Raw genomic sequence first — 24,607 nt, forward strand, 5'->3', positions numbered from 1 at the left:
ACCTGAGAATTATTAGTATTTGCTGAGTCATGAACATTCACATCTGCAAGCAAAGCAAGCACAAGCCAGACAAGTTCTCTGCAATGTGAGATACACGCAGAAATCTGTCACAGCAGTAGATCAAACCAGATCAGAAGCAGAGGACAATTCTTACTACACACAGGAGGGAGCAAAGTGGGGGACAGGACACAAGACACTGATCAAATCCGATCTGATCAAAACACCTGGAAAGTTTAATTCCCATGCCAGGTGATGCAATAAGACAGAGGAGCTAATTCCACAAGATAAACACAAGTGCCATATGTGATAAATCCTAGCACATCCACGATGCCTGCACAGGGCAGGCAGATATGTCAGAGGTTTAGCTGGATGCCTACAACCTATCAAGTGGCAACAGGATTGGGCAGAATACACATCCAGCAGTACCCCAAACAACATTAGATACCTCTGGTTTAAGAAGTCCCGAGTCCCAACCCGCAGGCTGACTTGGTGGTGAGCTCAATGGCTCTTAGTTGTGCTGCCAACATCATCAGTGAGACACTTGCATTCTCATACCTGCATATGTGCGTTCAGTCCAGAGCTGAATCCTACTCCAGTCACAGCCACCAGAGGCAGACTTCAAAAATACAGAAAGCATGATTTTTGCAAGTGGATCTGTGGAATTCCATGTCACAGCACTCTAGGGATACTACAAGTCTACATGGGTGCAAAAGCAACCAGATAACTCCCAGGAAAAAGCATCCCAGCCTGCAAATTGAAGAAGCTAAAAGGTGCTCTGTCTGGACATCACTGCATAATTGCCCCATTTCTCTTACTCTTCTCCAGCATGTACCATTAGTAATTGCCAAACACTCCTCTAAGACAGATCTGGCTTTTGACTTCATATGGATACCCACATGTTTCTTATGTTTCAGCTTCCATGTCAAATGGGAATATCATCAGCAATGTGCAAGAGAGAAACAGCAGGTCCCAAAGCAGGGCTGGCCAACCAAGATGACTGTCAGATGAGGCATGCACAGAGCCCGAGGTAAAGCAGCTAGGGATCACCCAATTCGACCACAACACAAAACACACTTTGACTTAAAGCCAGAAACATGAGCAGTGGCGTACTTGCAGAAGGGAAGAAGCTGTTGTTAATATGTTATTATTGGAAGGCACGTTCACAAACATTTGTGAAATATCATAGGAAAAAAAAAATCCCTGCTGAAATGATTAATTCTTCTTTTAAAGCAAGCTTTGAGTACCATGCAGGGAATTTATGGCTTTATGCCACATACTCTACAATAAGGAGAATGGGAAAGACTCATCAAGATTAGCAGCATATAATCTGTGTGCTGGATGAGGCAAAGAGTCTGTGGGAGGGATGCTGGCAAGTGATAATGTAATGAAAAGTTGTAGCTTAACCCAGAGAGACAAGGAGGAATTATAATGATGGCTTTTCCAAACTTAGCTATCAAGTGCTTTTAAAAATAAACACAAAAACACTTTAATGTGGTCATTTATAAAATAATTATTTTATTACCTAGAAAGCACAATATAAAATTGGATTACCACCGAGCTAGGATTCATTTAGTATCTATGAAGACTATGACAAGACTTTACACTTAAGGACAGTGAGATGTTTTCAGATGAAACAGTTACTGTTAACTTTACAATATTAAGCCCTGGCATGCATATATATATACACATATACAGAGACATATAGATGTACATACACACACTCCTACCTCAACAAGAATTCTGCTAAACAACTATTCATTTTTACAAGATCTATGATAAACTAAAAGATGTAGAAGTTGAACTTGAATGGAAAAATAAGCTCATGAAGAGATGAAACACTGCAAAAAGGAATCATGCTTTCTCACTTTCTTATTAAAATTGATGGCAGCATAGGTAACTTCAAAAGACTTTTTTTCAAGAGCTCTCATCTCTTGGGGGAAGTATTACTTTAGCTTTTTTAAAAAACATTTTCTTGCTTTAGATGTTTTAGTTATCACTTACATTGCTGCTCCCAACTGAAAGACAGTAATTGCTTTCTCCTTGTCACTAATGCTCTCCTCTGTTCTATCTCAGCACCATGTGAGTGCATTGTCCAGGCATCTGACAAGATGGGAGCTACCTCAAGTTTAGCAAGACCATAATACTCTTCTCTCACTTGTTCAAGTCACAGCTTTCAAGCACAAGTCCTGAATCTGAAATCAGTGTTTTGGTATTAAAAACACTATCAGCTTGTTTCAGAGCTCCATTTGAAGCCCACAAAAAAAGCAGTAGTACAAGTTTTCTGCTGCCCTGGAGAAAGTATGGCCAGCCCACTGCACATACAGAAGACACTGCAGACAGTAGCTGTTTCAGGGTCTCTACTGAAGGGGGAAAAAAAATCTGCCAAAGAAACTTCTGCTCTCTCAAAGAAAACTTGACATTCCAAATAGCAGGCCAAGCTTTAGAAAACACAGCTCTTGTTTCAACCCATAAGACAGGTATCAAATTGTTACAGCTGGTTTTCATTTTGACAGGTCAAGAGTGATCGGCAAATCCTACAGACCTAAAGTGCATGAGAGCTAATCGATCTGGCTAGGGCAAAACAAAAGGCAAGAATTACTCCCTGTTTACAGCCTTTGAGGACAGAGACTCATTTTGTAATATCTGCCTTTCAAATGCAGCAAGCATTAACAGCCTGCTAAAAAGGACAAAATTTAAAAACAAACAAACAAAAACTACAAAAAAGGGCAAAATTTCTGCCTGAATATAGGCAAAGAAATAAGGAGAAATGGGAAGCCAAGCTCATAATACAGATGGTCTAATCTAAGTAGGGATACCAAGTAAAGAATAACTAAAAGAAAAATCAGTTGAACTACCATCTGTCTTGCTGCAAAGGATATTAAATAAAACTAACATTTTAAAAAAACCCCTCAAACAACAACAACAAAACCACTTAAAAAGATAATAAAGAAAAATGTGAGCAGATAGGGTATCTGGCTAAGAGTTCAAGACCACATTAATGTTTCAGAGGGTAATCAGATACAGTGTGGAAGCCAATGTAACAGGATGCCATCCCTGAGCAAATGAAAAATTATCAGCTGGAAACAAATAGAACAGCTTCTGTATGCCTGGGTACTGGGGGAACCAAACCCAGTGTAACAGGCAACCCTCCAACAAATATGGTATGCATTAAAAATACACAGACACACTGTAAAATCCCATTTGCACACTTGTTTACATTTCCCTAATCTGAGTAATAGGCAGAGTGGCACTGGTAGAGACCAAAGAGCTAAGTCTGCCACCACAGAAAAAGGAAACTCAAGGTCTTACAGTGCTTTCCTTGCAGCTTCAAAACAAAAACCAAAGTCAACCTTCCCTTGTTCATTTTGACACCTTTTCCAAAAACTTGTACTGAGAAGGGATGGGAGGGGGTGGTGGGATAGCTGTTTGAAAGTCGTGTTTGAATAAAAGTCCACCTCAAAAAATCCCACCACCATCTGCTGCCATTTATAGCAGGGGTGTATTTTAAATCATACAATCCCCTGAGGCAATGCTGCTCCTCACACTGGCCTCTATTGAACAATTCAGAGAATTCTGCCCTGAGTAGCACCAACACACAGCTACAGCCCAGGGAATTAGAAGATAAAGACAAGTATCTTCTAGCTCATCTGAAGTATCTACTTTATCAGCGAGTTTCTCTCAACACTTTGTAAATTCTGCTACAGCCCTGTGTTACAACTTTCCCTCAGAAAACCCTTAGGCTGAGGCATGCATGGAGAGATAATGGAACATTAACTTTTTCCGAAGTAAAGAGCAGGTTACACATCAGGATAGGGCTGCTGCCAGCAGCTGCCAGCAGATCAGAAGGGCAATATATACCACCTGGGGTCAGGGTAAACTGAGAAACCACCCCAGTGAGGGCATCTGCAGAAAGAAAAGGATGAGGAATTCGGAACACCCCTCCACTCCCACGGCAGGAAGGGAGTAGAAGTCTCTTTGACAGCCTCCCTACATAAAAGACTTCTCATGCCCCATCTTGTTTTTACCAGCAGACCTCTGAAGGACAGCTCACAGCCACCCAGAGAGCAACTGGCTTAGCGCCCAGCTGCTCTGAGCACATGTGGGGAAGGCCAAGTGTGGGTGTCACAGACTGTGATGTGGCTGCACTAACACAGGGGGTGCAGGCTCCTGCAATTTCATCTGGTTGAAAAAACACAGTGGCCTCCTACACAGAGTTTCTGAAAGGCACAGACTTGATGAATGTAAATTACCTGGTTGTAACAAACTACAGTGCAAATGATTACCTGACCTATCCCACAGGGATTAAAACAAACACTGGCATTTGGGGAAGGAAACAGCTATAGAAAGTAAATACTGAGGGCTACAAGTACCTGCATGGAGAGCAGGTTAGTAGCTGTGGTATCTGACAAAGCAAAAAAACATGGCTCTAAGAAGAACCAGAGATTGAAGAAAAGTAAGTAGTAGTGCAGGGAGGAGACTAAAGGCTCAAGCTGCAGACACTTACCCAACACAGGCTAAGTGTAACAGCTTGGAAAGACATGGTAGTGAGTACTCAAACCATGGTGGAAAAGGCAATCCTGCTGCACCCAGGAGATGTGCAAACAGAAGTCCTCACAGGGAGCAAAAAAAACCCCCAAAAACAGCTAAGGTAGGGTTGGGGAAGAGGAATCAAAAACAGATGCAGGCCACTAATGGAAGGCAACCACAGTCACTGCTTCTACATCATGAACACTTCCCTGCACGACAAACACCTCCGAGTCAGGGGGCTCTTTGGACATGGCAATGGTTCACCAGGACAAACAAAACTGTTTTCTAGTCAAGTCAAGTCACACCATCACAGCCTCCATGTCTAAGGAGGAAACACTTTGGAGAAGCAGTTGGGAAGCCATTTATATTGTATCCCAGCTGAAATGTTCAATGGTCCAGGACATACAGATACTTCTCCTCAGTTCTGGTTACGGATCTGCTTTAGAAGGCCAGGAAAAAGACTGCTACACTTCTGACTTCCAGCTCTCCAGAAGTCAATACCATACCCAGGAAGGCTCAGCCTTAGTTTACAGCTTACTCTCCTGGTTTAGTACAACAAACATGACTTGATCTCCCTGCAGCAGGTGCTGTCTTCCTGCCTTTCCTGGGCCAGTCTCTGAGGACACAGATGAAAGTAAGCTATAGCAGTTTGGCCTGCACAAACATCACTTCAATTTCCTCCTTTCCCTAAAGATACTACTCGTACTACATAGCAGGCAAAAAAGGAAATTAAGATAAAGAGCAACTGCAACTAGTCAGCAGATCTGTGACTTAAGTAGCACAGCTTCCTTGGTCCTATAATAGAGTAAATAAGAAAAAGCAGTGGAGGCAGTACCGTTTGGTGATCTAGAGGTACCAAAAAGAGTTGGTTGCTGCTAACTAATAATCGAAATCAGTCTATCTCTACTAACTGTGAAAATCAAGGAAAAAGGAAGCATTTCACTTTTCAACAGTTAAAAAGCTGAAGATATTTAAAATGCATGTTAAAAAGGAAAAGGAAAGACAGCTCTTTTCCTACAGAGGTGTACTTTAATTCACCAAATGTCCTTATATATCTGGGGGCAGCCATCACTGCACCCACTGCATGTCTCAAAGGAAGCTGCTGAGTGCCACTGACTAACTTCAAATGAAAGCTGAAGCAAAAGGCAATGGATTGTTATATGTAAAGCAAGCTTCTAAGAAAGCACTGCTGTCAATAAAACCTGGGTTTTTTTTCTGTAAAAGTACCTGTCACAACAGTTAAGCCATTTTAGGAAGTGTATTTTTTCCAAATCACCCTTCATTTCAATATCACATTTAACAGGTCAGGAGATTGAAAGCTTTTCCAAACTTCAAGAGTTTGAAGTCTGATTTTCACAGGTGTCAAGTGCTTGAAGTTGTCATCAACTATTCTGAAGGTGTAGGGAAAAGAGCTGTCAGTTGCATTGAAGAAAAAAATCCTTTCATTCTTTCCATATCAAACCTGTAACAACAAAACTTATTTCCACAGTAAAGTTCAAAAGAACTATGAATTTAAAACTTAATGCTTATCTTGTCTTTACATTTAATACCATGGTATGACTGCAATAACACAGAAAACAAAACACTCCTCATCACTTGCTGCAAGCTTGGTATCACTGCCTATTTGGTTTTTCTCAAACAGCATTTAAGCAAACTTTGCAGACAGATTCAGTATGTTTACAAATTACTTCTGAATATGACCTGCCTAAGTATTTTCTAAGTACTAAGCAATAAATGGTTAGACTTGAACAAAAATTAGCTTCCATTTGCAGCAGCAAAAGTGAAATATGAATATACAGAAAAATATTACATGATAGTTTCACCTCAATTTTTTTTTTTGTTTAAAATAAGAGAAATTTTTCTGCCATTTTTTGACATGTCATTTCTTGCCATTTTAACAAAGCTGAAGGAAGAGCTAACCAAGAGAAAAGACAGAGAGCACTTAGAAGAGTTGTTTATGAGATGACAAAATGCTTCAAAGAGCCTATTATGCACTATAATATCAATTCAGACTAATAATGAAAGGTACTTCTGGAAAAAAGACACTCTTCATTAGATCTCTCCAAAAGACAGACTTGAAGCCTGTGCATCCAATTTTAGATTTCCCAATAGCGAGTAATTTAGAATTGTGGCTACCATGTATTTTCTTAATGCTCAAGACTTATGAGTAGGTGGCGCTGCATGGTGTTATGTGTCACTTTAAATCACCATTAAAGAAAGGCATTTATTTTAAAAAACCCAACAATGTCTAGTCAATCATCTGCTGTGAGGAGCTGGGAAAATTACGAGAAGAGAGGCAAGCACAAGCAATGAACAGTATGATGCAGAAAACCCCCATATAAATTCTCTGTGTTCTGACATGGCTAGTACCAAGCTACTGCCTACAAATGCTGCTCAACCTCAAGCAGCTCCTCCTGAAACACCAAGGCACCCCTGCAGTACATGCCACTGCCAAGAGCTACAGTGCAGGACCCAGTCCTTGCATTGCAAAACTCTCCACACCCCAATCAGCCTTCTCATGTCCTAGGCATCTTGACTGGCAAGCTTAAAGCTCCAAACAGAGATAGCTTCGTTTTTGCTGGCACACATACTCAAACAGCCCACTCCCTTTTTTCCTAGATGAGTCATGGTACTGGAGTTCCCTGATCTCACACACTACAGCCCCACCAAAGGCTCTATCAGCTTAAGCAAGCAAAATGGATGGAACCAATGTTACACTGGGCAACACAGCCATCAATTCATGTCACACAAGAGTCCTAACAGCTTTCATTTGCTCTAGGGAGCAAACACCACAGCGATATCACCCAGACTTGGTCAAACATGAGCGCTAGGTTTTCCCAGGTGTGACACAACCCAGCAACTTCTTGTTGCTCTCAAGGACATAGGAAGTATTTCACTTCCCTACATCTGTGGGGTCTCACCTCCTTTCCTGGCTCACAGCATTTCATCAAACCCTTGTTGAATGAAAGTCAGCTCAATAATGTGTCACGAAACTAACTCTAGAAGAAAAACGAAGCTAACAAAACAAGGTGCATGCAGTACAGCAGGCAATACACAGACTGCTTTAAGACTTTTCTCCAGCAACCTCAACTGGCTCTACTCAGCCAACAACTTCCTGACCCACTCACACCATGCATGCCAAATGCTCTATTAACAAGTATTCTAGGGTTTAGGTTGGTTCCTTTTCTTAAATGCAAGAAATGAAAGGCATTTCTATGCAAACCTGCAAATGACATGCCCTAGTCTTTGCCGAATTCCTTTACATTGCTTTACCCTTAAAAGACTCTTCCCTCCTCCACTGAAGAAGCATTCAAAATGCTCCCTGATTAAACAGTATAGACAAAAACCCAGTATGTACAAGTTCCAATCTAAGGTTCTCGACCCATCAGATCTAGAAGAAATCCAGAGTTCAGGAGTATTAACATGGGTTTTGAAAGAAGATGTTCTTCACCATCAGTGAAGCTATTTGAAAAAGTGCATCAAATTAACTACACATGCAAATCTTTTCCTTTCTGTTCTAACTGTATACTTCATTTTGGGAAGACTGAAGGCCTTAAAAGAGCAGATCTAGTATGAAAGTATGACACCAAGACTGCAGATGCTTGCCCCAGGAAAACAGCCTGAGTCCCAATAATAATGTAATGTAAGAGTACATCGACTGCAACAGTTGCTGTGCATGGACAATCCTTGTCCAGAATTATAAGCACAAAACTGTAGAAGAACTTGTAGTATTGATGCCAGAGCCATCAGGCACACCTAAGCAGACAACTGGCAGCCAGCCTCAAAAATTCACCATGTGCCTTTTAACTTGGCAAGCCCCCCATCCCCAGCTGATTTTTTTTTCACTGGGAGCTAATGGACAACCTCACAAATTACCTCTGCGCCAGAGCAGAGTCAAGCCTGTGGGGGTTTGCCCACTCTAGACTGTAATACTGTAAGTAATACTTCTTCAGTCAGATGATGCATTTCCTCTGCACCCTGAATGAACTGTCAGCTCTAAAGCAAGGGACAGCTGTGAGGTTTAGCAGATAAAGCACCATTCAAATTCTGACTTAGGGCTTGTAGTGAAGAGAATTAGTACGGGAAAATGCTACTTGAAATGATGGAAATCACCATGTGCCCTTTATGATATTACAGGGTCACTGAAATAAGCTTCATGCATGCCGGAATTTTCACACACTCACTTAGAAAGATATACATCTAATTAACTTAAATGTGAATCTCTTATGTCCAGTAGATGACTATTAACAATAAAAACAACGGCTACTGGAAACAAATAACGGGCACAGTTTATCCAGAAACTATTTTAAAATTACAGAACTGCAAATGTCACACTGTACTTCTCTAGGTATCACTTCCGCATTCAGAAGAAGTGTTTCCTTTATTAATATTTCTAATCAGCCTTATGTTTAAAACATTTCCTACTGTGCTTCATGATTTCCTTATAAATCATTTTCTTATAATCCACCCTGCAGAATGAACAATCTTTCTTCAAAGCATCAAAGTCATGTTATGCAGTTACTGAGATGGGGCAAGGAAGCAAAACATCCTCAGTAGGAAAGGAACCATCTCTATAAAAGGCAGACATGCAAAACATACTGAAATTTAGCCAGATTACAAACTTGAATATTCTGTTATTTTATTGAAAACTGTTTTCCTGCTTTAAGGTGTTTTTACTGACACTGCAAATACTCCAGCTTTCCTCGACAGCCTATCAGTTTCCTGACATCACAGAGTACAATTAAGAGTAAGGAAAGAATTGAACATGCTTCCAATCAATTTAACTTGCTTCTAGAGAAAGAGTCATTTGCGTGTTCCAGCTAAGACATGTACTTAGCTACTTACAATAATGAAGAACTCCAAAGGATTCCCATTTTCCAAAGATGGAAGTGGTAAAAGCAGCAAAGAGATTAAGAAAACAGCATCCTCTGTTATGACATATAGCACCTATCATATATGACTAAATAATATGTCCTACATGAACTGCAAAATGAAAACATTTTTTCCCCTGTCAAAATACAAAAGATTGTATCCTGGATCTATATACAAATGGAAGGGTATTTCCTTTAGAGACCAGGAAGTTCTCAACCCTGTCCCTCTTATACCAACTGCTGGTTAAGGAAAAAAAACCAAACCTAAAACACCACAAATAAACTTATTCAGGTCAGAGAATTGCAAAGACCAAAATACGCCATCCCTTTGCTTAATTCTAAAAAGTACAGATATTATTGGTATGAAGACATATTTGATCTGGTTTTCCTAATAAAAGATTTTCCAGTGTTTGCCTCATCTAGAGGGAACTAGACTGTTGAAGAGCCTTTCAGGCTCTGTCATAGAACACAGAATGAATCTAGAAGCAGATTTTTCACACAAGGTGTTTTGAGTTGTGTACAGTACCAATGACAGATTTGAGCTATTCCAGAAAATTAGTTCTGCAGAAATAAAACGTATCACTTGTAAAAATCATTCCTAAATCCCGCTCATAGTTGGAAACTATCTCCAATAAATATCTTCAAAAGGTGAGAGTCAGGATGGACCACATGGGGATTTTCAAGTAACCAAGGAAAAACAAAGTATGAAATGCAAAGCCAGATGCCTGCTGTAAAAGAAAGCCAAATCCTTTGAGGTTTATAAATGCATTAAAGATGCATCTGCCCATTTTCAACTGTGTCTCATGATAAGAATGGTTAGGGGAAAGCACGCCAGAATCCTTCCAGAATCCAGGACAGGCCTGCTGCTGAGCACAGCTACCTCAGGAGCTTCCCGGCTGAAAAAGCCCTTTGAAGTCCTGCAGCTCTTTACCCAGAAGAGGAAGCACTGAGAGGCACAACTGGGGCATGGGAAGGATGCTAGAGTACCCGCAACTCCAAAGGGAAAGTGGATAAGGGGATAACCTCTGTAGTGCAACAAAAACACAAAAGTGCAGGGAAAAGGTAATACCAAGCCTCCTTCACTGGGAGCATTCACAGCTTTCCACTGTTTTGAGGCAAAAGCAGATTGCCTTCTCAAACTCAGCAGCCCCTGGGCTGTCTAGGCATGAACTGAACTATGCCAAACACCATGTAAGGGAGGAAACACATTTAAGATGCTGACTCTTCTCTAGACAAACACATAGAACTGACAACACAGCCACAGTCAGCAGCAGTGGACACATCCCATTTCCCTTCCCTACACTGAGCACTCACAGAGTGCCACCAATGCCAGAGGGAGGGCCAGGACAGCAATGTCGATCAAAGCTCCTGCTATACTCCCTGCCATAAAGAGTCCAGGCTGCTACAGGCCATACAAACACATTGTTATTTATCCAACTTTTCAAAACTTCCCAGTCCTCCTTTGTTCTAAAAAAGCAAGGCTGCTCTAAAAGCATTTTCTGATTCAAATGACCCAAGGTCAGGGACAGCATTAGCTCCACTCAATACTGAAAATTCTTCCAGGAGCCTCTGAAAAAGCAACAAGAAACCCCTAAGTGGTTTGAGTGCAAAGAACTAATAAAGCCCCATTTGCCTTGATCTTGCATACAACTTACTTGTGAACTGAACTACATGACATTTCCACATGGATGCCTCCAAAGAGGCAAGTTGTGATTCAAGCTGTTCTCCCTTGTACAAATAGTACAGCTTGTCACTTGAGCTGTCGCCCCAATGTCTCAAATGGCATTTGCCAACCTTCTGGCTGGAGCACCAGCAGGGTTTGTTCCTCTGCAAATCCTTCTTACAGGTTAGCTAAAGATCTGTAGAACCTTCAATACCTATGTGTTTCCAGACCTTTGTGAGTTCTAGTCAACACACTATCTAAGCTTAGAAGAGTGAATGGAAGTGTCACTCCTGCAGGAAACAGCTAAAAATAGATAGCCAGGACAGTTTTGAGATTCTACCAAAGCAGCCAGTCAGGAAAGGTTTTGTGTTAAGTTATACCTCCTCCACAGCAACAACTGATTTTGAAACAGCTACATACTACATTGAGACAACAAAGCCACTCATACTTCTGCCACTTGTGTTTCTACTTGTGCCATGCACAAAGAGCTTTCAGCCTCCCCAGGCACCAGACAGGGGCTCTCCATGAACACCACAGATCTTTTATGCCAACACAATTCTCTAGCAGCAATGAAAAGGGAGTTCAAGAGTTACAGAAACACCATTTTCATAGCAGCTTCTTGCAAGAGGCTACTGTTACATCAGTAAAAAAGGATGCAAAAGCAAAAATTCTTCATGCGCTTATGTTAATTGTGCAACTGTTCAAATAAAAACAGAATACAACTTGTTTTGCTCAGAAAATTAATTTTTCCTCCTGAGATGAATGCAAGATGACAGTGCACCTTGAAAATAAGCCATAAGATTAACTAAGAATATTTTCAAACTAGAAGAATAAAAGAGACACCATCAAGGTTTAAGGGAAAAGAACAAAGTGCAACTGAAGAACAAGATCTTCAAATCCATAGCCTTGGCGGGGTGGGAGGAGAATTTAAAATAGGACACAGAGCTATAATTGCATGGGCATTTGCTAAGTAGGTCTGCATTTGCTAAGCAGGTCTGAGTATTCTGTTGTGCAAAGGAAAAGAAAACACTCAAGAGATAAGCACTTCAGCCTGCATAGGCCTTGGATACCTTCCCAGAATTCAGGTCATAAGCAAAGACTCTCATAAGCAATGAAGGCTGCCAGAGCAAACACTTCCACACAACTGGTCGGCATTTGCCTGTCTAGCCCAAAATTAAATGATACAGTTTTTCTTTTTACTAGCAAATACGCAATACAAAAGTGCAATTAGTGGACAGCAGCTTTACAAATTCCTGTCTTTCACCCACTTTCATTGTCTGTCAACACCCAAATTTTAAATACTCATATATTTACTACATATTTCATTTATTGGTTGTGTTAACTCAGGAGAAAAAAATTGTACTTTCTACATTTACTTCCAAACAAGTTCTCTGAAGAACAGCCAAAGCATCCTGAAGGCTGTTGGAGAAAGTCCATTCAATTTTAGCACAGTCATACTCTGACAAAAAAGACTTTCACTTCTAAACAACATCTAAACTCTTAAGGATATCAACCTAATACTGCAAGAGAAGTCAATGGACTAGTATTAGGCTGTGGTTTCTGGACTTCTGCATGGACATTTAACGACCTGTCTACCATCAGCAACTATCCTCAAGTCTCCAAGCAGCAAACAGGAGGGATTTACAGTTAATAATTACCCAACACACCAATGCTTATAAATAGGCTTCCTTAAGAGATGTCTGGTAAGTGGGAGTGATAAAAATCATCTGAAAAGCATTTGCATCCAGCCAGGTATTGTTTTATGACCTCTCCAGGCATCACAGCCACCAAGGAAGAGGTCTAAAAGAACATACAAAAGTAAAGTTGATGGTATCAGCATAAAGCTAGTCCAGCCAGTTCTGACACACAACAAAACAGTCACTGGAAGAAAAGATGACAAAAACACCCTGCACACCTTTCCTCATACATAAGCTGCTCTCATAAACATCACTGTTTGTACAGCACAGACCAGACTCATCATTCCTTTCAGATCACGTCACCATCTTCAGAGCTTCCACCAACCAGCGCAGCTGCACTGCTATGACACAGACCACCACCTCTACCTGGCCACCAGCCCTGCTGAGGTCACCCACAGCACCCAGCAAGTGTGCAAACCTCCGCTCCAGCTGCCAGCAGGTGCTCTCTGCAGACATTCTCCTTGCTGTTCAGCTCTCTGGACTCCTCTCTCTTGGGATAAGGGGCCCAGCATGCTGGCTCTCCAGCTTCTTGTGGTGCTAACTGGAATGAACTGAACACTCAAACTACAGCACTCACAGCCTCCTCCCAACTCCAGTATCCCTCACCTGCACAGAAGCTGACCCAGAGCTCTCCCTTTCCTTCCAGGCAGCTTGGTCACCCAGATGCCCTATCCTGTACCCAGATCATGGCAGAGCTCTCTGGAGAGAAGGGCCTATTCTCCAAGGCCATGGCAGGAGCCCCTTATCAGAGCCAGCACACTGAGCTGACATGAATGAAATGCCTGCTGGGAGTGGAGACTCAGCCACAGCCACACTGGTGAGCTGGAGCACTCATAGGGGTTCTTACACCTGCTCACATCAGCCCTTTGACCAGGGGAGATCAAATTCTTCACACAGATGCTACACACAGGGAACCTTTGAGCCAGGGCAGAAGGAACAGAGAGAGGCCATGCACTGTCACCTGGTCTCCTCACCCTGACTAGTACACTCCATTTCTCCTGAAGGCTAAACACACACACACTCTTTGAGTCCAATGGCTCCCTTTTCCAGCTCTCAATAAAATAAAACAGACTTTGCTATTACTTCCAAAGAAATGTTATTAACTGTCAGAACCAAAACTGATTATGCTCAAATCTAAGTATTTAGACAGATTTCTGAGTGCTCCAGTGCACTGTATTCATCTAAGTGCTGAATTCAGAGACTACTACAAAATGAGACTGCCATCAAAAAACCATCAAATGCTTTCTGGTCTTGACAACATCAGTCAGGTTTTGGTCCTTCTGCTCCTGCTGGTGCCCTCCAGTCTCCTGGCAGCTGTCCATACTTGTTCCTTGTTTTAACAAAATACCTGAAGCAGATTCACACATCCGTAAGAGAAAGATCTAAGAGAACAAGGAAGGGAGGGAACATCTTGTGTCTCATACAATGAAAACAACCAAGGCAAAAAAATAGATCTAATCTGCCAAGTAATGAGGTATGTTTTTATGTACTTTTTAAACTTCATACTTTCCTTACATTAATAGCATACACAGCTCTGCTATCTACCACATTCCTGACAACACTAGCGCCTTACTCATCTGAGCTCTGTCCAATTTGTTATTTTCAGTTTTGTAGGGCAGAAGGAAAAAAGAAGGAAAAAAAAAGAGAAAAAAAGAATCGTGATGTGGCCTTCCAGTTTGTCCAGGTGCTAATCAGGTAATGTTCTCCCTCTTTAAAACTAGCAAATAAAATTATTGAACAGTCAGAAGTCGAGATGCTCAAATGTTCCCATTCTGTGATTAAAGAAAGGCAGAAGGAAGGCTCAGGCCTGCCTTCTCTTCCAGTGATCCACCCTGGCAGATCAAGATCTCCTGCCAAGAGCAGCTGCCTCCTCCCTTGCTGCAGCTTCTTCACCTATATTCTTCTGTCTTCCATTCAGCAAAAGGAACTTTCTTCCTCTCAAGCAGTTACATCCAAAAAGCAGCCCATATTTACACTTGTGAAAACAGCAGTAAGTGCAGTTCACACCATAACTGGTAAAGCCCAGACCAACAAAACAAAATCATGGCATAAGGTTGATTACAACAATCATTACCACAGGCAGACAGTTTCAGCAGTGTAACTTTTTATGAAGTGGCATGATAATAGATACTGATGATACATTTGTCAAACATTAATAAATCCCTTCCAACCTTCCCTCAAAACTGGCAAGCAAGGCAACAAGCAAAAGACTAACATCCAATTTCCATCAACACGCTTGCAGTGGAAAGATGTTATAACAGTTGGAGACTGAAGATGGTCAAGGAAAGAGTGCAACTACCTTTTGGTATGGCATAACATTTGAAAACCATTTCAGTATGTTTAAAATAGTGCCCTTAACTTTATTCTCTAAATGGATGAGCCAGCCTGTTAAACCTGTTACAGGGAACAATTAAGGGAGGAATCTAAAGCCACAGAAAATACAAAGAGATAGAAATACACAAATGCATGAATTTTGAAAATCAAGAACCTACAAGTAAATCTAAGGTTTACAATGCAATCCTATTTGCTGTGCTACTTTCTGTCAGATACCAAAGCATAAACCATATTTCCCATTCAAGAAGTTCTACTGCTTTCTTCCTTTCAGAACCATTATTCATTAAAAGAATAAAAACAAACACCAAAAAAAAGCCAAACCAAAACCACACAAAACCAAATGTCCAGACTCTCCACCTTCTGCCTACCTGTATCATGTCTATCCAGTTAAGAAATCTGTCCAAACACTCTAAGGCACATCTTCACTGCACCATCAGCTGGGAGGCTTTCCCTCCCAAAGCGCAGCTCCACCAGCTAAGCCCAGCCTCTTGTGGTCCCACCCTCTCAGTTTCCTCATCTGTACATTCCTCCGTCTGCTCCAGCAACAGAGTTGTTCCTCTTGCAACCACAGAGAGATCTGAATGAAAGAAGACATCTGAACAAAAACCTACCTAATTAAACTGAAGCTTCAGTGGAACCACACCCTCTGCTCAAGCAATGGCAGCCACGCTGAAACAGCCTTCAGCCTGCAGCATCCACCTTGCAGGCATGTGGCTGAGATACGACAGGGCATGAACAACAGAGGTAGGACTAACTGCTCTGAGATGATCCATTTGTGTTCTGTCTTGTGAGATATCACTTGTTCCCTGTGGTTCATAGGATAAATCTAGGAGACTGGAAACCTGGCAGTACTTGGCACCCCCCTTCTACAAAACACTTAAAAAAACCAAGCACTGTGAGTTCCACCAGGCCTGTGTTTTGACCTTTTACATCTTAAAACAATTTACCCTTAACATTTAGTTTATGGTGTTTTCACCAAGATGTTTTGCTTCACCAAAAGTGAAGTATGATGAAGTTATGAACCCAAGAAAACCCCACCAATCTATTCAACAACAACCTGTGCAGATTAGCAATCAAATTACTACTGCAGGTTAGAAGATCTTTGTGAGCATGCAGCCATGGAAGTGCACAGGAAGCACAGGAACAACAAAGAGGGAACAGAGCAAGCACTGACCAGGAAAGTTGTGTTCTGGTGTTACACATCTGAAAGAGAATGGGATCCAATTCCAGCTCAGTTTCAGCATGGCATCCCCACCATATTTAAGACTTTTTCACTTGTCTGTTGAGAATAGTCAGAATAAAGTTTGGATTTCCCTGGAAGGGCAGTATTGAGGTTCCTTTGGAAACACAGAGCAAGGAGAGGAGACAAGGAAGAATCACAGAATGGGTAACACTGGAAGGGACCACTGGAGATTAACCAGCACAGCCTCCCCATTCAAGCAGGGTCTCCCAGAGCACGTTACTCAGGAGTGTGTGCAGAATGAGAAAGGATCTCTGCAAGTACCTAAAAAACACGGCTCCTTCCCATATCCAGGGAATGGCACCACATTTCTAATGACTGCCTGTCTTGGGATGACAAGACTGAGACAGTGCCCTTAGTGCACTGTAATGCCCATATCAACAACAGAAAGAAATACCAATGCTAGTTTTACTACTCTTATAGTAAAAAATACTCCTCTCTGCTGCCTTTTGTTTCTGACACGATTACTACCAAATGTTAAATGCCTTCTGAAAGGTGTTGTTTTCCACTCTATCTTCTAGATAGATCTCTGAAGACGAAAACATACAGGTTACTACTTATTAAATCCAGACAGTTAGCATGGAGCTCCAATCCTATATCCTCCACAAAACAACTACTTCACAACTATTTACTGCAGTATATCTGTTTTACATAATACATGTTTTTTTCCAGCATTGGCCATAAAGGCTGATTTTAAATCAAACTCATTTTAAAACAGGACCCTTCATTAGAATTCAAGGGGGAGGAGACAAAAGAAGAAAAAAGTAAAGAAACAAGGGTGGCATGCTAGTGTTCCAAACCATGCATTTAACCAAGCTGCTTCAGGAGCTAGTTTAAGCTATAAATCACTAAAAAAGAAGTGTATAATGAACCTAGACTGCTAGAGGAAAAATCACTCTGTTCAGGATTTTTTTTTTTTAATACAAGGCTATTTCCACAGAACATGTCATTTTACTGTCTTAGGAGGCAAACACCTACTGCACTAATAATCTATTATCATTACAACTCAAAGCTCCATCTTTATATGCCAGTGGCAAGTTAAAAAAAGCCTCAGGGAGGAAATCACCAAATCATTAAAATCAATATGCTTTGAAGAATATTTGGGGTCTGCATTCAGGGTGGGGAAAGACATGCCTTTAATTATTTTTTAATTAAATTAACTGTGAGTTTTAAACTTCAGAGCATTACAAACTGCTTTGATGTTTCACTTCCCATATCAACCTTTTAGCACAATATAAACAGTCATGTTCCCCCATCCTGAGATAAGCTTCCCACCATGTGAACACATTCACATGAATTCAAAAGCAGCTGTCAGCGTAGACAAACCCACAAACTCTTGCCATAAAACAAAGCCTGCAATATAATTCTATTAATCACTCTTGCCCATGACTGGACAAACACAGAATATCTTTAGAAAGATATTTCTAAATATGTAACTTCTGTTCTACTGGAATAACCTATAAGTTATTTAAATCCTCCAAGATTTGTATTAAGACACATCTTATCATCCCTCAGTCACAGGAACATGTGGAACAACGGAACAGTTTGGATATTCTAATCCCCACCTGCTATGACCATCAAAGCAGAGATTTCCACTGTAAGAGTGCCTAAAGCTCTCCTTGCAAGTGGGATGACTCCTTCCAGGGGAGCATAGTAAGAGAAAAAAATACATTCTTCCACAGGATTCAGCTCAGCAGGTATAAAACTCCCCCCCAAAGCCCCATGCCCACTGCTGCCAGTGGGGGACAGCATAACAGCAACTGGAAAACCAAGGACACCCGACAGGAGTGAGCCAAACCAAGGGGGTGCTGCCAATAACTTTACTGCCTGAAAACACCCTTCACAAGATCATCTCAGGCAAAGGTGAGCACAAAGCAGCTTTCTGATGACAAAACACAGAATTAAACTCCCAGGAACCTCACTGTGACTTGGTGATCATAAAGAAGTCAAACAAATTTGCTTTACACAGCCTGCCATATTTCAAACCAACTTACTTGATCTTCTCATAGCTGAACACTTTTTTAGGGTTTTAGAGACAGTTCTATTCTTATTCAGAACTTAAGAAAGGTATATATCAGGAATTACCTCTGCATTTTATAACAAACCTCCTATCACAGTATCAGGACAATCACAAGTGCCCTATGGTTTAGCAAACCAAAAGAGAAACCCTGGTAGAACATGCCCTGCTAGCAACAGAGCCACTCTGATTTACAAAGCATCACTGGTTCTCCACCTTGCCTAAATACTTGGCATTTATTTGGGATAATGTTACACAGGCTGTGATCAGGTCTAAGATATAAGAACTGTTTACATTGTGAAGGGCAGACAGTGGCTGGCTAATTGGCACCCAGCCTCATCCAGAATATAAAAACCTCACCATACTAAGCACAGGAACTGTCTGCTTCATTTTACAGAACAAGAATTCTGACCAGAGCAACAAAAAGCCAGAAACCCACAGTTAAATCTGCTTAATGAAGTCCTGTTGCTCACAGGTTTGAGTTAGCAATAAGAATATTTCTCCCAATTATTACACTCTTTGACAACACAGTCTACTGAACATTTACTTACAGCTCAGAATTAAAAGTTTTACAGAAGATATTTTCTTTAACATACTTTAATTAAAACATGGTAGTTTTAGTTAAGCTGAATTTTATTTTGTTAACATTTTTAAAGCAGTAAAAATACCTCCTAAGCAAGCAAGGGACCAACAAAAGTTCAGAGTAATGGATCACATGGTCAGCTGAACACTAATACCATTTTTCAATTTCTGTGAAAACAAACTTGTTCCCATGAAGCCCGAATCAGACCCCAAAGCAATACTATGCAGTTGATATGGAGACTGTTTAGAGAAAGTATTTAGATTTATCAGCAATTCTTGCTACAATTGTTATAAGCAACAGCAGTGTGAGTCAGTATCAGACTTAAAGAAGAAGGGAAAGTAATTAGCACCCAAAGAACAAAACAAGCTCTTGCTTGGCTAGGACCTTGAAGAAGAAATAAGGGGGAGCAGGGGGAAGTGTGGGAAATTGATCAGGAACAATTTTTAATGTAGTCATAGAGCTCAAAGAAAAAACTTAAGAAAGGCAACCAATCACATAAATTAATTCAACTTTATATTCAATGAGAATAGAAAAATGAAATTTAGAATAATGTGATTATCTGATTCAGAGGTTTATCTGACTGATGTCCAGAAGCTTTGCCGTCTCCTCTGACATTCATATGCATATGCAGTAGTCTCTTACCACTACAGTGACTAAAAGGTAACTAAAAGTAATTCAATATTTTAAAAGTCACTTCTAAAATTACTAAAATATATTACCTACCTAAATAACTAAATTATATTACCAAATACAGCAAAAGACATTTCAGTCTTTGAACTCTACAACAGCCCCACTCCATAAGACTATCTTAACTAGCTACTGTGAAACCATTTACTTAGATCCTGAGATCTCCTTATCAGGCTCTCTAAAAGCAGCTAAATTATTTTCATTACAGAAATAATCAATTAAGGCTCCTGACATTAGTTATCACCCCTTATCTCATATTTTTGGAAGGGGAAGAAGGCATTCAATTAATTCAACAAATAAAGCACCCCTGAATGTCAAGTTAAATATTCCCAGTTCATCTTAAGCTGACCTGCTAACTCATGCAAAAACTGCAAACTTTCCCTAATACTAGATTTTGCATCAAAATTAACCCAAAGAGCTGGATAAACTTCTAAATACAGAAAATCAGACTTCAGAGTTACAAATGTATGTAGACAGTGCAGTAGAAAAGTAACACTGTGCTAAGTTAGGCTCTGTGAAAGCTGTGACAATCATGACCAGAAGATTTCTTTAATGAAAGATCAAGTTCCCCTTAATAAAGCAGATTTCTCTTGCACAGATTACATGGAGTCTGGTTACTGCTTGCATCAGGTTGCCTGCACAACTGATGTTCCCCTGACTCTGCTGTTCTTACACTGCCAGCACTTGTATGTGGGTACCTAATGGAGCAACTGCCTCGAGCATGAATTTTTGCTTAAGCTGTGTATTTTTCCACAGGACATAAGACATCGATCCTACATGCAGAAATATGAACAGGCAATTTTTCAGACTGCACTTACAGCAGGACAGATAGAATACTTTCTCTTCCTTCTTTCCAATAGAGCTCAAAAAAGACAACAGAGTTACAAATCAACTCCCCATCTCAAATGACTTTTACCATGCCTCCCATGTATGCAGGATAATTTTCTCCAGTTTGCTCTCAGCAGTTGATAAGTGCTCATATTATCCTTCAAGAGATGAAGCAAGTCTTGTACACAAAGATTCCCTCCTTCTCCTTGTCCTTCACTATCAGATATAAAAGTTATACCTATTTCTAGCTTTCAGCTGCCAAGTCCATGCCACATGGAGAGTTAGGGATTTATTTTAGCAGTTTTCAAGAGCATCCCCTTTTAGCAGCATTTACCCCTGGCTATATCACAGCCTTCACATGGGTCTAATTTCTGTATCAAAGTACTCCTGGTGATGGAAATGGGAGCCTGTATGTAAGACAGGATTAAAACCAACTTTCCTCCTGTTCATATTTCTGTTCCTTGGTCTTCAACACTTAGGTTCAACAGTCTAGCCTGACAAAACCAGAAACCCTTCTGCAGAAACCCTCGCTCTCCACTGCTTTTCAAAGTTAAACACACATGCATGGTAACAAAAAAGGGGCTGACTATTCTTTAAGTCACCAGTCTGGAAAGCTGGGGGATCAGTTCCTGCAGCTGGCTACAGCATGTACCTGCTGTGCATTTTAGGCACAGCCTAGGTCACTTGTCAGCTTTTCTGCTACTTGCAAGCCAATCAAAGATGCAAAAAAACAGGGTTGGGGGTTTTTGACATGTTTTATCATAAATGGTAACATAAGATACCTGTCTATGCCTATATTACATAACCTTTCCACACATCAATAATATAATAAAAAATTGGAATACAGTAGTTCAGACTGCATCTGTTTTGAAAATTTGCACTGACTCTTATGCTAATCTCAATAATACTGATTCTTGAACTTACTAATTTAAAACATGAGGAGAAACAATGCAGACCAATTCTCCCATTATGCAATACACAACCACCAAATTCCTAATCTTTCAGGCAGTGCCAAAGAATATGCCAATTTCTGTAAACACAATCACAATGGGTCATGGTGAAATCCCTAGTGCAGTAGCTGGAGTTTACATGGCTTTCAGGTGCTTCTCATATGAACTATAGGAATATTTTACAATTAGATGAGCAACTGTGAACAAAAAGACTTCCACAGTCTCAGCTTATGTATCTAAGTGAACACACCAAATCAAGTTCCTAGAGGACTGAACAGCAATACGAGCTGTTCATTTGATCTTGAGGCATCAAATTCTTCAGAAGAGAGGAACCCTCGAAGAGAAAAATAATGCCCTAAATGAAACATCTGAACTAAACTCTTTCCAGTTTACAGGCCAGTGTGACCTAGGCACAACTGTACATAAAAAGTCACTGAGAAAAAATCCTCTACAACAGAGGTTATTAGCCGTCAATAAAGGTGTTAAACTACTTGTGAATTATTAACAAATTTGATCTATTACAAAATTTACTTCAAGGGGGACAAGTCAAAACGTGGGATTCCTGCTTCAGCAGAAATGAAATAAAGCACTTAAATATTTGGCAAACTATCATGTTCAGTCAGAGGAGAACTTGATATTCAGTTTTTATTATTACCAATCAGGCTTTAGAGAGACTGTATTGATTGTGTATTGCAAACACAAGACACAAGGACTGTGAACTATGAGGAAAACTATAGCATGGTTAAACTGTGCATCCATGCACCTGACCACGCCTTGGATCAGTGAGGAGACACATCACAATACAAGCAGTCCTAATTATGGACAACAGGGATATCTATAAAAGATTAGAGAAAACTGCCTTTGTAATTTGCCCCTAGTATATTATTTTATGTAATTTGTAAAAGAAACACACTTGCAAACAGCATTTTCCACAATTACTGAGTGGGTAAAGAGTGAGACAGAGAAGCTGGCAACCAGCACACCAAGTACTCATACATACCCAACATCAACGTTTGATGCATCCTCAGAGGCAGACGAACCACTGCTGCTTTTACTATTATTTTCAGCACAGCACAGATTCCTCTGCATACAGGAACACAAATTCCTCTCCAGCACACACACAGATGAGTAACTAGAAAGCATTCTTAATTGCTACATAAATCACATGTGGCTACTTAGCATAGCCAAATACACGTCTGCATAGGAAGCACTCTCCTCAAAACTGTCTGCAGTACTTCATCAACCTCAGAGAACAGCAAGCACACCAAAAGGAAAGCGGCAATTACTCACCCCAAGTCAATTCATACCTGTCTACAGAAACGTGCAGGCTTTGGCACTGGCACCTGAACCCATACAAAAGCCTGATGATGCAGTAGTCAGGTAAATGCTCCACTGAAACTAGGGGCATGACAGCATGCTGGGCTAGCTTCAGTCCATCAGGGCACACCTCTACCATCTGTGGGACTGCTGGTTTTAAGACCTTTCCTGAAAGTTGGTCTCAAAAGGCACAAATCCATACGTGTATGTGTCAAATTTATAAAAATAATTCTAAATATTTTGTGTATATATATAAAATCTAAATATTTTGTGTATATATATATATATATATATAAATATTTAGATTTTATATATATATACAATATTTATATATATAAAAAACATCTAATTTTTTTTTTTTTAATGTGAGCATGCATTTTTAAGAGCCCTACTACTTCTACCTAAGAATGAAGTGCAGGATATACTGAATAGCCTGGCCCAATGTGCTGCCTGCACATTGGCCTTATCTGCCTATCCATGAGGAGAGCTGAACAAGAGACCTGTCACTCCCATGTCTCTCTTCATGAAACTTATATTGCCTGTCCTGACTCACAAGTATAGTGTAACAGGCAAAGTGCTGCATTACATACCGAGCACTTAATCCAAAACTCTCTGTTAATCAGTTTATTTAGAATGACAGAATATCCTCAGTTGAAAGGGACCCACAAGGATCACCAAAGGCCAACTCTTGACCCTACATAGGGCACCCCAAGAATCACACCGTGTGCCTGAGAGCCTTGTCCAAATGTTTCTTGAACTCTGTCAGGCTGGTGCTGTGACCACCTCCCTGGGGAGCCTGATCACCCTCTGGGTGAAGAACCTTTCACTGACAGGTAGCCTGAGCCTCCCCCTGACAAACTTTCAGGCCACACATACCCTTGAGTTCTGTCACTGTTACAAGAGTGGAGAGATCAGTCCCTGCCCCTCCATTTCCCCTCAGGAGGAAGTTGCAGATGACAATGAGCTCTCCCCTCAGTCTCCTGTTCTCCAGGTTGAACAGACCAAGTGAACTCAGGCACTTCTCATACAGCTTCCCCTCAAGACCCTTCAACACCTTCATTGCCTCCTTTTGGACACTTCCCAATAGCTTCATATCTTCTTTACACTGTGCCCATTCCTCACAGTTTTGGGCAATATCTTCCTTACACTGCCCAAGACCACACACGGCCCTCAAGGTGAGGCTGCCCCAGAGCAGAGCAGAGTGGGACAATCCCCCACTGCCTTGCCCAGGTGGCCATGCTGTGCCTGATGCCCCCCAGGACACTCCTGGCCCTCCTGGCTGCCAGGGCACTGCTGACTCAGATTGAACTTTCCCTTGACCAGGACCCCCAGGTCCCTTTCCACAGTGCTGCCTTCCAGCCTCTCCTTCCCCAGTCTGTCCACACACCCAGGGTTGCCCCATCCCAGGGGCAGAATATGTCACTTGTCCTTGTTAAACTTCATACAGCTGGTGATTGCCCATCTCTCTAATTTATCAATGTCTCTCTGCCTTTGAGGGACTCAATAGCTCCTCTCACTTTAGTGTCATCAGCAAATTCGTATTCCTTTCAGTCCTGCATCCATGTCATTAATGAGGATGTGGACAAGCTCTGGGCTGAGGATGGAGTCCTGCAGTACTCCATGAGAGGCCAGCTGACAGCCTGTGATGATTCACTTTGACCCTTTGTGCCCAGCCCACGAGCCAGTAGTGTTTACAACTGTTAATTCAGCACTGGGGCCACTGACTTTTTACAGAAGAGACAAACTGTATCGCCAGTTTCTACTTCAGTTCTTCTTCATAATTTTGCTATTGCCATAGCTAGATGTTAATCAGCAGGATCCTCTTCCAAAATGGTCATTCTGATATTATTCTTACACACTGATCTACAGCTGAAACAACAGATAGTGAAAAGG

The 24,607-nt window shown here is 41.0% G+C and overlaps 1 protein-coding gene across 2 annotated transcripts in view; it reads right to left on the bottom strand.

Moving 5' to 3' along the window:
• Positions 1–24,607, bottom strand: part of RASSF3 (Ras association domain family member 3) — a 53,254-nt gene that overhangs the window by 22,565 nt on the left and 6,082 nt on the right. The window contains exon 1 of one of the 2 annotated variants that reach the window (XM_059846996.1): positions 15,461–15,484. The exons of the other annotated variant lie outside the window; for it this stretch is intronic. Within the exon in view, the coding sequence (XP_059702979.1) occupies positions 15,461–15,469 (9 nt within the window). The 5' untranslated portion in view covers positions 15,470–15,484. Of the gene's footprint in view, positions 1–15,460; positions 15,485–24,607 lie in introns of those variants that run through there. 2 annotated transcript variants of the gene reach the window in all.

The sequence above is a fragment of the Haemorhous mexicanus genome, chromosome 5 (assembly GCF_027477595.1).
Source record: "Haemorhous mexicanus isolate bHaeMex1 chromosome 5, bHaeMex1.pri, whole genome shotgun sequence".
NCBI classification, from domain to species: Eukaryota; Metazoa; Chordata; class Aves; order Passeriformes; family Fringillidae; genus Haemorhous; species Haemorhous mexicanus.